The sequence below is a fragment of the Poecilia formosa genome, unplaced genomic scaffold, assembly GCF_000485575.1.
Source record: "Poecilia formosa unplaced genomic scaffold, Poecilia_formosa-5.1.2 Scaffold4, whole genome shotgun sequence".
Taxonomy (NCBI): Eukaryota; Metazoa; Chordata; class Actinopteri; order Cyprinodontiformes; family Poeciliidae; genus Poecilia; species Poecilia formosa.
In genome coordinates, this window is record NW_006799943.1 from 757,460 (window position 1) to 773,864 (window position 16,405).

The following is a 16,405-nucleotide window of genomic DNA, read 5'->3' on the forward strand; positions in this document are numbered from 1 at the left end:
ATAGCTACACAATGAGGAGGCAATTGAGCCATTTGACTCTGCTGTTTTGTACCTATGGGACATCTAAAAACTGCCAAAGTGTTTTTTCTTTGTCATTGTGTCATGTTGGTGACTGAAGCCTGTTATGATGACTCCAACACATTTCTTCAGATAGGTTGGCACGACTTTTAATGCTGTCCAACATTTTTTCTGTAAGCTGACTAATTTCTTTAGTAATTATTTCTGACTTTTTTATGCTTTATCTTGTAAACCAGGTGGGCAGAGTAATTTGAATGAATGTGATGGTGACACACACAGGTGAGTCCGATTAGTTTTGTTCACACTTCTTTTTAAAATATTTATTTATCCTAATGTTTCTGCTATATTTCCTGTTTTTCCTTCCAGGCTGGAAGTCTTCCTTTATGTTGGTGAAAACAAGAGCAGCACCAAAGACACTTCACCATCAGTGATCACAAGACCATCCATGGATGCTTCCAATGAATTTCAAAGCACACTTCAGTGCAAAGTACCATGAATGAATGACCTTTGTTGTATATTGCTGTCAGTGCTGTTTGATGTTTTGAAATAAAAGTAGATTACATACTGCAACTGGTGCTGGTGTTTTTGTAGCATCTAATGTGGCATCTAATGTCTTTTAAAATGAATTTGGGGATTATTGATGGCCAATAGTCTCTGGGGAAAAAAACGGTTTTAATTGCTCTAGTGGCTTTTATTTGGTAGTAAATTGACAAAAAAAAGTGAGTAATGAGAGAAGGGGAAGACTGGGAAGTGAACCCACAACAGCCGCATTGAAAACTAGAGCCTTCATATGTGGGTTGTGCGCCACCACAGTACACCCTGCCAGTAGTATTTCAAAACTCAAATTTCTATGTTAATATATACTTTACACCATTCTGTGTTAGATTAACATGTTCATAATGTTAACTTTTGACAATATACACTAGTGTTGGGTAGATTAACACTGAAGTGTGTTTGATTTCAACTACTATGAGTGTTGATTCAACTCTATCACAAATAACACTTTCAAAAGTGTAACTTCTACACCATCCAGAGAGGACCAATATAGACACTTTCAAAGTGTTGAATTTAACTCTGTAGGAGTTGATGGAACACTTCCAAATTTGCTGTGGGTCATGATTAAACATGTGATCTGTGTATCATTTTGAAACACAGATCACAAGGAAAAAAAGAGGAACTCCAAAAGATAAAGCAGCTAATCGTTAAAATAAAAAAAATAAATGTTGCAGGTTCTACAATGTGTCATTTCTTTTGTCAAGTTATTCATTAAAAATCTTTAAACTTAAAGGCAGCATGTAATTAAACTGTTGTTTAATCCTAACCCTAAATTATATGAACTTTAAAGGTAGTGTCTAAAATAACATTTCAAAGGTGTTGATTTTTTAAATATGTCAAACATGATCAACTGAAACAGCAGGAAGCTGATAGTCATTACCCCAGTCTGAGCGGGGCTCCCCGACCCCCCTCACTGCCCTCCATCAGCGCTGACGACTCCTCTAGCAGGTTGGGATCTTCCATCTAGCAAAGAAATCTTCATCACTTCCTTCTACATCATAACCATGCACTAATTTTATTGGTTTGGCTGCAATGCTGCTCTTCATTGAAGTAAAACAGATACTTAATTAAACAAAGTACAAACAGAGAATGTGTGTGTTCACATGGGCAAACCTCATCAAAGAACTGCTGGGTTCTGTGCAGGATGTGTTTGAGTTCTGTCAGCTCCAGGAAGTTCTTCTTCAGGGCTTCTTGGTTGGTGTTGATCTCTTTCAGTTCATTCTCCAGCTTCTCAAACGTGGCCTGCCGAGTGTGAGGCATTACTGTTACGTGTAGTGTGAAAGCTAAAACATAATGCTGAATATTCGAGTACAGAGAAAACCATGTGTGTTACAGATGAAACGTTTGTTTGGAATGAGGAAGATTTGTGCCGACCTCCAGGTCGATCATGTCTCTGGGAAAAGGAACTTCTGGATTCTCTCCAGTGTCCACCATTGGGATGCTCGCCTTCTTGATCTCCTTCTCAACAAACCCTGTTTGACCAGAAATCCTGTTATGTACAGTGAAACCAGATGTTTGCATACACTAAAAAAACTAGTGGTGGGATTTGAAGTTAATTACGGGTTGTATAATTAATTGATCTCAGATCAAAAACCATATATCGACAAAAAAGCAACATTTGCATTTGAAAGAAGCCTTTTTGCTGCTAAATTATTGAACAAATGCTCAACAACAAAGAAGTTTATAATTTCTTGTTTATTTCTTCAACCACGTTGCACGTTGAGTTGTATTCTATCTATTCATCTGTCAGGAATTCCATGAATGATCATCTTTCCTGAATGATCAGGAAAGATGATCATTCATGGAACTTCTTTAGAAATGTGAACTGTGGATGCTGACATTAGCATCTGTGCTGCTGCTACATGCTTAGCATTGAGATTATATTTTAGGTAGGCCTGTAACAATAATCAATAAATCAATTAATCACATGATAAATTAAAACAAACTCAATTATTTCCTTTCGCATGATTTATCATTCATCTCTTTTTTTCTCTCTTTCCACCAAAAACCAGATAATAAAAGTCTTCAGTTTGGTGCTTTGGTCTCAACTCGCCCTTTTTTAAAGAACAATTTTGTTTGCAAAGACTTCAAAATTCATTTAATTTACTTGTTTTGATTTATTTTTCTATATTTAAAATGTGTTCCAGTCCCAGTGTTAAATGTTCATTAGAATTTAAAGTTTACAAATCTTTTAGAATGTGCTCTTGCATTATTATTTTGCCATTACCATGGTCTCAAAACAACAATGTTATTGTTTATTCCAATTGCTTCTGGAACAATTTATCGTCCTGGTTATCGTGACAGGCCTAAAACAGCTTCACTGATAGGCTAACTCCTATCAGTGAAGGAGCACAACTTGAACACAACAATAGTCTTTCCCAGAGTCCAATCAGATCTTTTTTTTTTTTTTTTACCAGCAACACAATTCAAAGGTTTCAACTAGGGATTTATGTATGTAGAAGAAAAAAAATATTAATTGTGTTAACATTATTTAATCAAAATTAATGTGTTAGAATTCCAGCCTTAAAAAAAACAACAACTTTATTTCTCATTTTCTGGTGTAAATCAGAATAAGTTTACCTACTGTCAATTAAGATTATCAAAATTATTCATGTGTGAGATATCTATGTCTTTTATTACCTTCTAAAGAGTAATGTGTGTATATATATATATATATATATATATACACACACAAAGTGTGTGTATATATATACATATGAACTAATGTATATATTAGTTCATATGTATATATGAACTAATATATACACACACACATATGAACATATGAACTAATACATAGTTCATATGTATTATGAACTACATATGAACTAAGATTACTGTGGCTAGTATATTCAGACATATCTGGCTGATACTATTGTAACTTTCTAATTCAAAGTTGAATTTCAGGTTTCAGATCTTAATAAACGAGAGCAACTCGGTGTGATCTTTACTCACTTAGCTTCCTGTCCATCTCCTCACATCTTCTCACTTCATTCACAAACTTGCGCTGGAATACGTTGACATCTGGATTCAGCTGTGCAACACAAAACAAATGACATCTCCATGACAAATGATTATCACCAACTCAGTCAAATGGAAATGCTAGTAATGTCTGAAACTTATTCATTTATTTGGAACAGGATTTAGGATTTATGACCGTACATCTCTGAACTGGACCATGCCCAGTTCTCCCAGCTCGCTGACGCAGCAGTAGGCAGCCTCAGATTGGAGGAAGAGCTGGGCCAGTGTCATCTCTTCACTTCTGAACAGTTCCCCCATGGTGACCGTCACACACCAACTCAGCTACAATAGTGACACACTGAGAACAAGGAGACTGGAGTCAGCAAACTAGAAAACACAGCTCAGATACATTCAGCCACATCTTCTTTCCATGCAGTGAAAAAACAGAATGGAGGTACAACTAAAAAAACAGTGTAATCGAACTGAGTTTGTCAAACATACTTTTATTATGTTTGCTTAACATTACAGCTTGTTAAATGATTTACTTAGATACACTTAATTCGATTACAAGAAACAAATTATAATTGTTTTTTACGTTAGAATTCCGTTCAATTTTTTATTATTTTTTTTTCAGTGTGAGCTCCTGATGATCGGACCGGTTCTGAAAACCAGAACCTGTCCCACAGAACCCGGCATCATGGCCGCCTGATGTCCCAGCATCCCTCCCGCTGCAGCTCTGCCCTTCAGCGCTCAAGGACGCCATGATGCTGCAGCCTGCCATCCTTATCCTCACTTCGGCGCACTCTCTCACAATTCAGAGATGGAGAATCAGGTTAGTGCGCTGATTCTCCATCAGCGCACTAACCGAACCTCATACCTGGTAAAACCGGTAAAACCATTATAGTTGCCGCTATTTAGGACTTCAGCTGTCGCTGAGATAGAGGGTTTTCCCTCTAGTCTCCATGTAGTCACTGTGTTCCGACACAGAGGAAATATGTGAGTGACGCACTTCCCACGGCTTATTATCTATGAAGCTCCGAGAGTGTCTGACGCTAGAAAACAGCTCGAAATACTCACATGTATCAAGCTTCCCAGCCTGAAGATCCCACCACCAGCAGCAGCTCCGGCTCCAGGAGCAACGGCTCTTCCTGCTGCCTGTCACGACGTAAGGGATGCTGGATGCTGGATGCTGCTCCGCTCCGCGGGACGTTAGGCTGATCCATCAGACCGAGCGGGGAGGTTCAAAATAAAACCACCAAGTGTTTATTATATATATATATAAATTACCAGTCATAAGTCTAATATTTACCTCCCATTATGGTATATGTATTCATATTCGTATTTATTTGAACACATCTGAGTATTATAACATTATTTGTCGCTTCCTACTGAGCGAAACGATGCTGGCAATAGATCAAATTTAGAAATTATTTTATTTCGAAAATTATAACCGGAAAGGAGAATTGATTTATGCAGTTCCACACAAACTGTAAATAAATAAATAAATAAATATTCAAACACCTGCCAGTTTATTGGGTATACCACGTCAGTTCCGGGTTGGACCCTCTCTGTGGGCCCAGAACATCCTGAGATCTTTACAGCATTTATTCAACGAGATGTCAGAAACATTCCTCATACATTTTGGTCCATATTGTCCATATTGACTTGATAGCATCACCCAATTGCTGCAGATTTGTTAGCTGAACATCCATGATGGGAATTGTTCCTCCACATCCTCAGGTTTCTTCGCTGAGATGTGGTGACATGATGGTGAGTTCAGGACACAAACCTGGTTTTGATCTTTATTCTGCTGGAATTGATGGATCAGAGGAAGGGTCAGGAATGGACACGGTCAGTATCAGTACTCCTATGGTTTAAATGATGCTCAGCTGGTGTGAAGGGGCCCATAGTTTTCCAAGTAAATATACCCACACCATGATACCATCATTATCCTTAACTATTGATATAAGCAGAGCTGGCCCAAGGCACAAGCAAACAAAGGTTCCCCAAGCCACATGGGGCCTCCCATACAGACTTGCATTTTAACACAGATCTCAATTTTTACTTTTGTTTAGAGGATGAAAATATTAATAAATTTGATTTGACACTTTCAGCATAGATAGCTAAAAAAAAAAACTAATTGGCAAAAATGCAACAGAATTGGCGAGTTTACTTTGTAAAAGTATACTTTGTAATCATCTTTACCGTCATGTCGGGTGTGATACGATAAACCCACATGCAAGAACACCGGCAGGAGAACAAGAAAAGTTTAACAGGTTTATTGTATGCAGGGGGAAAAAACTGGTTCAAGCAGGGGGCAGCAGCACCAACAGCACAGGGTGTGGTGGTAATAGTGACACCTAGGAGGGAGTAGAGATTCTGGGTTTCAGTTTCCTTGGTCTTCGCGGGGGGAGCGTTTGCTTGGAAGCGTCGGGTCCTTAACGGAAGGAAGGAGCAGCGCTTGACTCGAGTCGGTGTGGCGGCGTTGGAGGATGGACAGGTCGGTCAGGGCTTGAGAGCGTCTGAGCGGGCGGTTTGCCAACGTGAGAGGGTGGAGATGGATTCAACGGTCAGCTTGCAAGGGGACTCGGGCATCTGACGGGTAACTCCCGCCAGCGTCACGAGGGGCCAAGGGGAGCGGACGTCCAGATCCGGATACTCGGGTTAAGTCTGCAAAAAACAGAGATCAAAGGGTCGGATACTCGGAGAGCAGCACTAGGGAGACACAGCAATAAACGAGAACTAGAGGGACCAAGAGAGTACCATAACTAGTCAACAATCTGGCGTTGAAGTGTGGCAGACCGCTTCTCTTAAGCTGCAGGTAAGGGCGTAATTGCCGACCGGTGTGAAGATGACGTAACAGGTCCGTCCCCCGTGCAGCCGTCTCCAGGACTCCATCTAGAGGAGAAAACCAACCCCAACCTCCACCCAGAACCTAACATTTACTGTTTGATTATTGTGTTACCATAGTTACAATCTGATCCTACCAATTTAATCTATTCTTTGTGTTATAGCTCAGTCTGATCATAAATACATATCAGCAAATAACAACCAATTATCAGCAAGTTATTTCTGCTGCACCGAGATGGCTCTTTGTGTACAATGAGAAACAATGTAATCATCCATCCATCCAGACTAAAGACTTACTGAAGCTGTATTGTGAAACAGTTCAGAAATACTCCTAATACTTTCAGAGCATTGAAATACTTTCTGATTTAAGTCTCTATTTTTTTAACATTGCTTACTAAATAAAAGTCTAGTCTTGTCCAAACATTTCCATATAAGAGTTCCAACCTGTGCAGGGTTTAAAGCAGGACACTGGTGAAGTATCATTGAGCAGTTTTGTGGAAGCAGAGAACTCCCACTAGGTTTGTGAAATACTGCAGCAGACATTTTCTAAGTTCCATGTTGCCTTTTGCCTTATTTCTCTGGACTAAAGTCTGCTTTTCATAACCTCTGTGTGATCAGGTACACTCAGACCTAAGGAGAATTTAGATAGACTAATTAACCTTCCACAGTCCAGAAACAGTCATATTTCTGGACTGTGGAAGAAACAGTCATATTTCTGGACTGTGGAAGGAAGCCGAGGTACCCAGAGAGAACCCACCAAGCAAAAAGACCCTGAGCCTGGAATTGAACCCAGGACCTTCTTGCTGCAAAGCAACAGTGCTACCTACTGCACCATTGTGCAGCCCAGCTTCTGGATCTGAAAGCAAAAAAAAAAGTGTCTGACTCTTCTGATATTCAGCAAATAGTCTCATTTTACAGACTTTGTTTCTGCATTCAATTTTATTTAGATAATCTAAGAGCTTAGGTTCCATTTGATCAACACATTGACACCACAAGCGTGGCCTTTTACTATAAAACCACTGCTTGTTTTAAATTTGAGTTTGTTTTGTCTTTTCTTCTCACTGGTGGCTGTGGTCCATGATGAGTCAAGCCCTGCCTTGCCTTTGTAGAAGGAACTCTGCAGGGCATGAAGAAAGAAGAGGAAACGAGAGCAGATGTGGCCTAACATTCCTCCTGAGTTGTGCCCTGGCTTGTATCCCAGCATACTGCTGCAGCTCTGCTAGCTGTTCCAGCCATGTCAACAGCACAAAGGCAGACCAGGAGGGTGTGTCGTTAACTCATGGAGAGGTTGAGTCTTGGGAGGAGATAAAGGAGGAGCTTGAGCAGACGGGGGAGTCCAGTGGAAAAAGGGGCTGGAGAGAAAATACCCTGCAGGCTGTAGTTTGATGCTGGGGTTTTCTGCCACAACTCTTATGTGGTGACATCCAGCACTGCTTGTCTTCTTCTCCATACGGATTTGAACTTGTGGAATACAGAAAAGCTTTAAAACGGGCTGCATGCTGCAGAAAAAGGAGAAGTAAAGAGCAAACGAAAAAGAAGAACCTGGTGTGAGGGCAAGAATTTAGATATCTGAGAAAGCTTAAGCAAGTTTCAGCTCCTCAAATTAGTCAAAATGGCAACCATGGAAGCACTGGAATCCTCAAGTGCCATGCTGGAGCCTCAGACCCTGACTGAAGTCTCCGACGATGAGCTCAATTTGCCAGCTTCTGATGAAGAAGATAATGCCCTTGCTGCTGCCAAGAAAGACCTGCATGTCATGGGCACAGAGGAAGAGACGAACGAAGACAAGGATGAGGTGCAAGCGTCAGACACGCAAGTAAATGGCGTGATGGTTCTGTCTTTGCTTGACAAGATCATCGGCGCAGTGGACCAGATCCAGCAGACCCAGAGCGGGCTGGAGACCAGACAGCAGGAGATGGAACGAACGGTGACCAGCATCCAAGGAGAGCTGACCAAGCTGAGCAAGAACCACAGCACCACATCCAACAGTGTCAATAAGATGATGGAGAAGGTGCGCAAGGTCAGCATCAACGTCAAGACCGTCCGAGCAACGCTGGAGAAGCAAGGCGGCCAGATAAAGAAGCTGGAGAACAACGAGGCAGAGCTGCTGAAGAGGCGCAACTTTAAAGTCATGGTGTACCAGGTGGGAGAGTGTTAGCATGCTTTACTGAGGTTTCTGAAACATCAGGCTGTTTGTCAGAGCCTGACATGAGAAATGGGTGTGGCACACTGGTGCACTGAACAGAATGATGAGGAGCTGATACTCTGGAGTCTAGTTTATGTAATAAAAAAAAACTGATTCAGGTGTGGTTTATGAAACAGGACAAGGTTCCTGAAGATGATCCCACTTTGTTTTCAGGGAGGGGCTCCAGGTTCTCTGCTGTTACCTGAAGCCCTTCCTCTGCACCTTTAAAAATCATGAAGCACAGAACTAATTTTAATATGACATCCAAGTGTGTGCAAAACTATTAGTCTGCAATAAGCTCAGCAAGAACTCACAGAGAAGAATTACAAATGAAACCCATCATGAGCCCATGTTTTCTCTCACACTTTTTCTCTTTAATAAGTGATTTGTTTATTTAAGTCAGACTTAAAGGTTGTTATGACTTCTGACAGATTCTGGCACTTTGTGTGGTCAGACAGCATGCAAATGCAGATTTGGGTGTGTATGTCTGTGTATATAGGTGTGTGTGCGTGTGATGGGCGTGCTCCCAATCTGAACACCCCCACCCCTACTCTTAACTAATAAGTTTGTACAAAGTGCATTTCTCAAAAATTTATATAAAACTCAATGAGATCGTTTGTCCTACATATGCCCCAAGAACATTAAAATGAAACGACAATCTGCATCTTAAATGATGTGATGACAGTTTTTCTTTTTTCAAGACAGGGTGAACCGTTTGTTAGGGAAGCTGAGGGAAACCCAAACTTTTTTTAGACTGTGAGTTCATTGCGTCTGTGCACACATGCATATGTTTGTGTGTGTGTGTCTCTGTGTGCGTGTGTGTGTATGTGTGTGTGAACTGTAGTGCAAGAACATTCAGAGTTTCCAACCTTGACTCAAACATCATGGTTTGGAACTCTCTCGCTCTCTCTGCCTCCCTCCAAGTCGCTCCAGCAGCTAGAGCACATTTCACATTAGGTAACAGACTGACTGTGAGACAGAGTTCAGCATTTCACTGTGCCCAAAGTTTCTGTAAACTGACACGGCAGCATAAGACAGAATGTTTAATAAACTGCAGATGAGCAGGGAAGAGCCTTAAGGCTGAGCACAACTCAATAACTTGACTGTTTTTCAATCTGTGAACGTAATAAATCTCCTCAAGACTGGAATCTAATAAAGCTGTGGGTTTCTAGTTTCCAATGCAGCCTATTTAAAACATCCAATAGTCAAAAAACTATAAACATTTGGGGATTTTGCTAGAGTTAGGCTCTGTGGCGAGGCAAACTCCGCCCCAGATGCTTGTTGTGGGCTCCCTGACTAACTCAAAACACTGAGTTTATTTATGGTTGCCAGAAAACAAAGAATTCATCAACATTAAATGTGCTCGCACACGTGCATGCATGTGCTCGCTGCTCTGCTTTCAATTTTATGTGCATTTTTTTTATTTCTTTAGAAAACACATTGTTTCAAAATCCAACTGGTATGGAAACACATTCATCACCAGAGGAACGTTCATCTTTATAAAGAATGATTTAGACTCATGACTGCTCCCTAATACTCATCAGATAAAACTGTGGATTCACTAAGTTGATATGAACACTGTTGATTAACCTGTTCCTTACTTATTTTAATGAAGACACTAAATAGCCAGATGTTATATCCTGTGTACATCACTCCTGTCTCTATAGCTTTTTCTCCTCATCCCTCTGGAAAGCTCATAGTTGTGATTTCTGCCTTGATACACAAACATTTTAAAAATTAACATTTTATTATATAAACAGTGTTATATACCAATGCTAACCGTGTTCACAGTTCTTTTTAAGAAGAAGCCAGAGAATGATCTGAAGTTTCCTCTAACTGAACTAGCAAAGAGCCCCTCCCTTTCTTGTGGCTTTTCTCCCAAATACAGAGCCAGTTTTTGATATGGGCAGCAAAGGCACTTGCTCAGAGTGTCATGTGACACTTCATTAAATAAAGACGGACCTCTGAATATGACTTGATTTTACTTAAACAGGCAAATTTGTGTCACTCCTGTGACTGTCACACTTTAAATTCCCCAAACTGACACACAGAGACAGAGCAGAAATATTTGGGACAGGCAACTATTAACGCTGACTTTCACTGACTAACTGATACCACTTAATCCAAAATGCCTCCTGGGTATTTTTGAGGATGTTTCACCTTTTCAGTTGGTTTGTAAAGAATTTACAAGAGGATCCCGTAAACCAAATCAACTCTCTGCTACTGTAGCACAGTGTGGTGTTATTTATCTCTGTTTGGAAGGAGGATAAAAGTGAAAGGTTAAATGAAAAAGAAGAGGTGTCCAACTCTGCACTGGGAGTGGATGGGTGTGTAATGATGAAGACCAGGAACCATATTTAGACAGCTGACTCATAGCAGAGGAATTTCCAGCTCTCTGTTGTAACCACTTTCTAACAAGTCACACAATCAAGTCCTCTCCATTTAAAACATTCGGACTTTGAAGTGAATTTTACCTTTAAATCAGCAAGTCTTAAAGGTAAAGACTTGACTGTGATGTTAAGTTTTCTCTGTTATACTCTTCTTAATTCTAGCCAATTTAAACTTTATTAGGTTCTCCTGACTTGCCAAGCTGTCATACTGCGGTTTGATTATTTTTCTTTTGAAGAAATCAGAAGAAATTTTATAGAAAATGCAAGATGAGACTAGTGTCCTTATCAGTAGTGGATTGGGAGGACAGGAGAGTCACAGTGAAGTGGGGCTTTGGTTGAGTTTCAAAGTCAAAATTAATATTTTTTGCATAAGCAAAGACTCAGTTTGGACTGATGCACAGAAAGTTTGAAACTCGAACTGGTCTTGAGGTCCAAGACTTGAGTCTTATTAATGATCTTTATCTTATACAATCAGAAGGTCAGGTAAGCCTGTGTGTAAGTGATGCACTGTATTATGTTGTCATTTCTAGCATGGGGCACCTTTACTGTTTAGCCCTGATAAAAACTATTTCAGACTTTGACTCAGAACATGGCTTCCTAACAATCTTAAAAATCACCTGACTTAGAATAACAAATAATAGTGAACTATAGTAGAGTAAAGGTTGGGACAATGTGACCACACGGATTAACTACATCACTACAGGGGCAGAAATGAAAATGCAGCGGGTTATTCTCTTTTTATTCAGTTTCTTTCAAGAGACATGCACATTGCTATTTTGAATACTTTAGCACTTTATTAAAAATGGACTGACAACAATTGTCTACATGTTGAATTAAATATCAAAACATTAAAACTTTTAAGATATATCAACAAGCATAAATAAATCTTAAGGTCAAACTGTACAGGTTTGGATTCCTAACCTATAGCATCACAGGCTGCAGGAACAGCAGATGGTTTGTATCTGAGGAAGACCTGAGGCTAGAGTTAGATTCACCTTTCAAAAGATTTAGACTTGAGTTGGACTGGCCTCTCAAAGATTTTAGAGTTGACTTGGATAGGTAACTCGAAGACAACCCCTAATTAGCCAATAGCTAACTAATTGTCTTTATATCTATGTTGTTGTTAATAAAACCAGGGGATACATGAATCCTAGAAATGCTGGTTGATACATATGCCTCTACTGGTCTCCTCCTCTTGTTAGAGGTGTGGAATTTACACATTCTCATTTTTTCCCCAAGAAATATGGTACAAAACTGATGCTTATCCAAAACTGATGCCAATGTCCAGACAAAAACAGCAAGTATTTGTCTGCATGACAAACGCAGGTTGTGTGGGGAGCTGTAGTCAGGTCAGTAATGGGTGTGAGTGGAGATTCATTACTGCAAGTTGTGAGAACATGTATTTAGAGCTGCCCACTTGTGATCAGATCAACACAGATAAGCAGTGAAACCAGGTGTGAACACGGTACTTAATGCTTTATCACTGACACAGACAAGCTGCAGACTGAGTTCGCTGCATTGTCAGCTGACATGAATGTGGTAAGTGTGAGAGAACAAAGAAAGAAACACTCTCTTTATAAACCAAAAGATCAGGGTTTGAAATTTTATGTAAAGCACATTTTACCATTTCACCCCCTGAACAAACAGGCTGCATTGCATTTAAATTCATGAAGGCTTAACCAGAGCAAGTAGGTCTGTTCAGCCCCATATATGGACATTTGAGACAGAAATGTTCCTCCCCCATTTTAATGTGCAGGATTGTAAAGGCCATTGTTTCAGCTGAGTGAGTTACCATGTTTACAGTAGGCAGAGACCATGTTGACATGAAGCATCTTTGAATAATAATAATTGAAAATGGCTCGTGGAAATAAAGAAGAAATAGTCGAGAAACATGGAGAACCTGAAAACGAGGTAATAGAAGAGCCAGAGAGTGAGAGAGAGAGAGAGAAAGAGAGAGAGAGAGAGAGAGAATCTAATAATAGCGATTGTTGCATTCTTGTTTGATTGTGAGAAGGAAAGGACCTTTAGATTGTGTTCCTGTTTGGTTTGGGAGATCCAGTCCACGGATCTGTTCATTAAGAAGATCACTGGCTTGTACATGATCTTGTTGGATCCTTGCAGATATAAGGTTTTTTAGGTTGAAAAGATCCCATTTTCTGCTTGACACTCTGTGAGGTATAACTGGTTTCAGATCTGAAAAAAAATACACAGTGAAAGAACTTTTGAGGACAGAATGACAGGAAAATCATCTGGTAATCTTTCGCTGTGTGTCTTTAAATGTTAAAATGTTAAAAGTGTTAGTCCTGTGTGGATGCATCACTTCAAGCAGACATCCACAATCTAAGCAGCCCGAGACTGTACGTCACACAGGCTTCACAGACTTAACAATTGGTAACTATTTAAAGACCATTCCAATCCAATTCAATTTTATTTATATAACACCAATTCACAACAAATGTTGTCTTGAGGCACTTTACAAAAAATGCTTTCAATTCAATCATATATACATTCCGATTGAAACTAGTTATCAAACAGTACAGTATGCTCAATTAATTATTCAAAGTAACTTAGTGGCTCTATCTAAGGAAACCTAGTGAATGCTGCAAGTCAATGCATTGAGTCATTGACTTGCAGCATTCACTCCTCCTGGACCAGCATGTAGCAGCAGCAGAAAATCATTAATCATGTTCTAGTCACTTTCTAGTTTCCAATTTAAAACTCCTTTAGGAACCAATAAAAGTATAATGAGTTGACTCTCTTAGTACGTTAATAATGGATCCTTGACATAAAAATGTCCACACCTCTTAACTCCTACCACCTGGTGCGTATACTGTAAAATGAGGATTGTAAGATTGTTCCATTGTTAGCAATGAAGATTATATTGCTGATCCAGAAAAAGGCACTGCTGTGTTTCTGTTTTTGACCAGCTCCATAGCAACCTCTCTTCATCCTGCTGAACATGCTAGCTGTGTGGTAGCTACATTCTTTCTGTGCAGATTATCAAGCAGTTGATGTTGTACAAGACGGATGGGATGAATCTCTGACACTTCACTGAGCAAAACATATAGGAAGCAACCAGCTTTTCCATAAGTGAAAGAGAGACAGGAAAAAAACAACAACCTTGCTGTGCCTACTCTCATCCTTTGCCAGATTCAATTATTGTCTTGGTTCCATGACCCTCTCCACCATGTGAGTTCAGTTAGGGTTGAATTGCTTCTTCAACAGAAACACTTCTGTTATTTTCCAAAACAAACATTCTTAGAAAAAAAAAAAAACCTGAAAGTAAAATGAATTTATTTCCCCATTCTGTGAGCTTGGATTCAAGTTTATGGAGGAGTGTTTTTTTTATGACATATAACTCTGCTGTGATTCCCCTCAGCTGATTACCTTTTGTTGAGTGTTGCACTTTGCAGGGAGCCGGTGGTAATATAAACATCTTGCTGTAGTAAACAGATGGGTATTCATCATCAATATACAATATCAATGAACTGATTACAACTGGCATGTGTCACAGTGTTTGGCAGACAGTGAACTTCCACGGTGGCCTCAGAGGGCTAATCTGTGCAGGCTGTGGACATCAGTGGAGTGCAGACATAACAGCATTGTACGGACGTTTCTGTAAATGAGTGAATGGGATGGATGTAAACACAGCCCGGATCATAAAGGACCTCTGTGTGTGTGCACTAATAAAAACAATAGTTACAATATAAACACTGCAGAGCGCAATAATTAGTCAACTTGCTTCCTGTCGGTTCCTTTGGGGGGGACAGTATTATTATGTCTCCTAGCAACAGTTATAGCAGCTCATGTTTTTAAGAACTTTGCTGTTGTTTTCAAGTGAAAAACAATTTTCATCTTCACATCATTTAAAGGCGCTCTGTTTTGGGGGGATGAAAGATGAACACTTGGTTATTAAGGGACAAACTTTGAAGTTTTCACAGAGAATGCGCTGCAGCTTTGTCTCAGTGTTTGAGCACCTGTGTGCAGAGACACCATTCAGCTTTGTTTGGGTCCATTGCTAGTCATATAAGCCTTTGTTCTCCCTTTGCAGCTCAGAATGCTGCAGCATCTCTGCCATCCTCCAGGTGAGTAACTGGAAGAACCACCCAGATAAACATCATTTACATGACTAGAGCTTCAGATGATGCCCTTAAAAGATTTTAACGAGGAACATCGTGGTGGTGGGTTAACTCCCTTATGAGACGACTTGAATTTATGTCAACATCATAGCTGTAAAATTTTAAAATATTTCCCCTGAATGACTGTTATTTTACTGGATTCACAGACTGGACTGACTGCTGAACAGTCAATGAGCCGCTGATGTTCCTTTAACAGCTAACATACTCTAAATCACAGGAAATATATTACTATTTAAAGTCTAATATGGCAGACATTCATCTGAAACATATTTGTGGAGTTATTTCAACTAGATGTTCTTCTGAAACATCTAGTTTCAGAAGAACTAGATGTGTCTCTTTATTTTTTAAGAGACACAAAAATAAAGAGGAAGCAAAGAGAAGTTTTTCAAAGCTCAGCGACACAGAGATTTGAACTCCTGGAACAAATGACACCTTAAAGTGACAGGATATTCCACATGTTGACATTTTGTCCTTTGATTGCACCATTTTATGTCACAGAGACCACAGTACGTTCAATGAGCGCCAAAATTGCAATAACAACAAAATAATAATAATAATAAATAAACTATACATTAGGGAGAAATAAACTCAAGTTACTTTTTGTAGCACATTTTAGCAATAAGGCAGTTCAAAATGCTTTACTTGATAAAAACATAATACATTAATTACGAAACAAGCAAAGAACATTATTACATCATGAAAGAAGATGATTGCATTCTTTTCAGAATCGAATTTAAACCAAGGCAACTAATCGTGGAGCAGAACGGGACATTTTGATACTTTTCTATATAACACAGTGAAATCCATAGAAGTTAAACTCTAGACAAAACACCTAATCCCACAATAACTATTTGACCCAGTGGTCATCCTTTGAGTCATAACAGATCTTTAGGGAATTATGTAATTTTAAGGAATATAGAATAGCTGTTATGTTTAAGCAAAGGAAACACTGTAATGTGCAGCAGGACTGAAGCCAACAGGAGTGGGAAACCCCACTTTTTTCCGTCTTCATAAATCTCTCAACATCAGTTTCCATTGTTGCTAAAAAGAGAAAACACAAAGGGTTGCCATGGAAATGTCCAGTGCCATCCCTTAAGTTAATGCCCAAATCTCTTAGTCAGGCATGGAGAACTGTAAACAGAGCCAGGAGGCACAAAGAGGAGAGATTGCCCTGCTGGCCCGCTGCCAAACTTCTGTTGATTTCCTTCTTGTTCAATCCAGCAGAAAATGTTCATGTTCATCTTGTGTCATGTTTCATTTCCCTTGGTCTCGATGGAAAGTTACACTCATCATGCCCATGTTATTAA

The 16,405-nt window shown here is 39.6% G+C and overlaps 1 protein-coding gene, 1 long non-coding RNA gene and 1 pseudogene across 2 annotated transcripts in view; 1 reads left to right on the top strand and 2 right to left on the bottom strand.

The window, feature by feature from the left end:
• Positions 1-4,763, bottom strand: part of LOC103142457 (V-type proton ATPase 116 kDa subunit a-like) — a 28,458-nt gene extending 23,695 nt beyond the window's left edge. Inside the window, exons 1-6 of the mRNA XM_016674680.1 lie at positions 4,612-4,763; positions 3,736-3,892; positions 3,529-3,607; positions 1,948-2,045; positions 1,687-1,815; positions 1,454-1,536 (exon numbers count right to left, since the gene is read on the bottom strand). Of these exons, the coding sequence (XP_016530166.1) occupies positions 1,454-1,536; positions 1,687-1,815; positions 1,948-2,045; positions 3,529-3,607; positions 3,736-3,852 (506 nt within the window). The 5' untranslated portion in view covers positions 3,853-3,892; positions 4,612-4,763. The remainder of the gene's footprint in view (positions 1-1,453; positions 1,537-1,686; positions 1,816-1,947; positions 2,046-3,528; positions 3,608-3,735; positions 3,893-4,611) is intronic.
• Positions 4,764-5,376: 613 nt separating this feature from the next.
• Positions 5,377-7,001, bottom strand: LOC107837349 (uncharacterized). Its single transcript, XR_001663373.1, has 2 exons — positions 6,298-7,001; positions 5,377-6,204 (listed from the first exon to the last, which is right to left on the bottom strand). It is a non-coding gene; the product is annotated as an uncharacterized LOC107837349 (long non-coding RNA).
• Positions 7,002-7,456: 455 nt separating this feature from the next.
• LOC103142464 (polymerase I and transcript release factor pseudogene) lies at positions 7,457-8,557 on the top strand (annotated as a pseudogene).
• Positions 8,558-16,405: the final 7,848 nt, after the last annotated feature.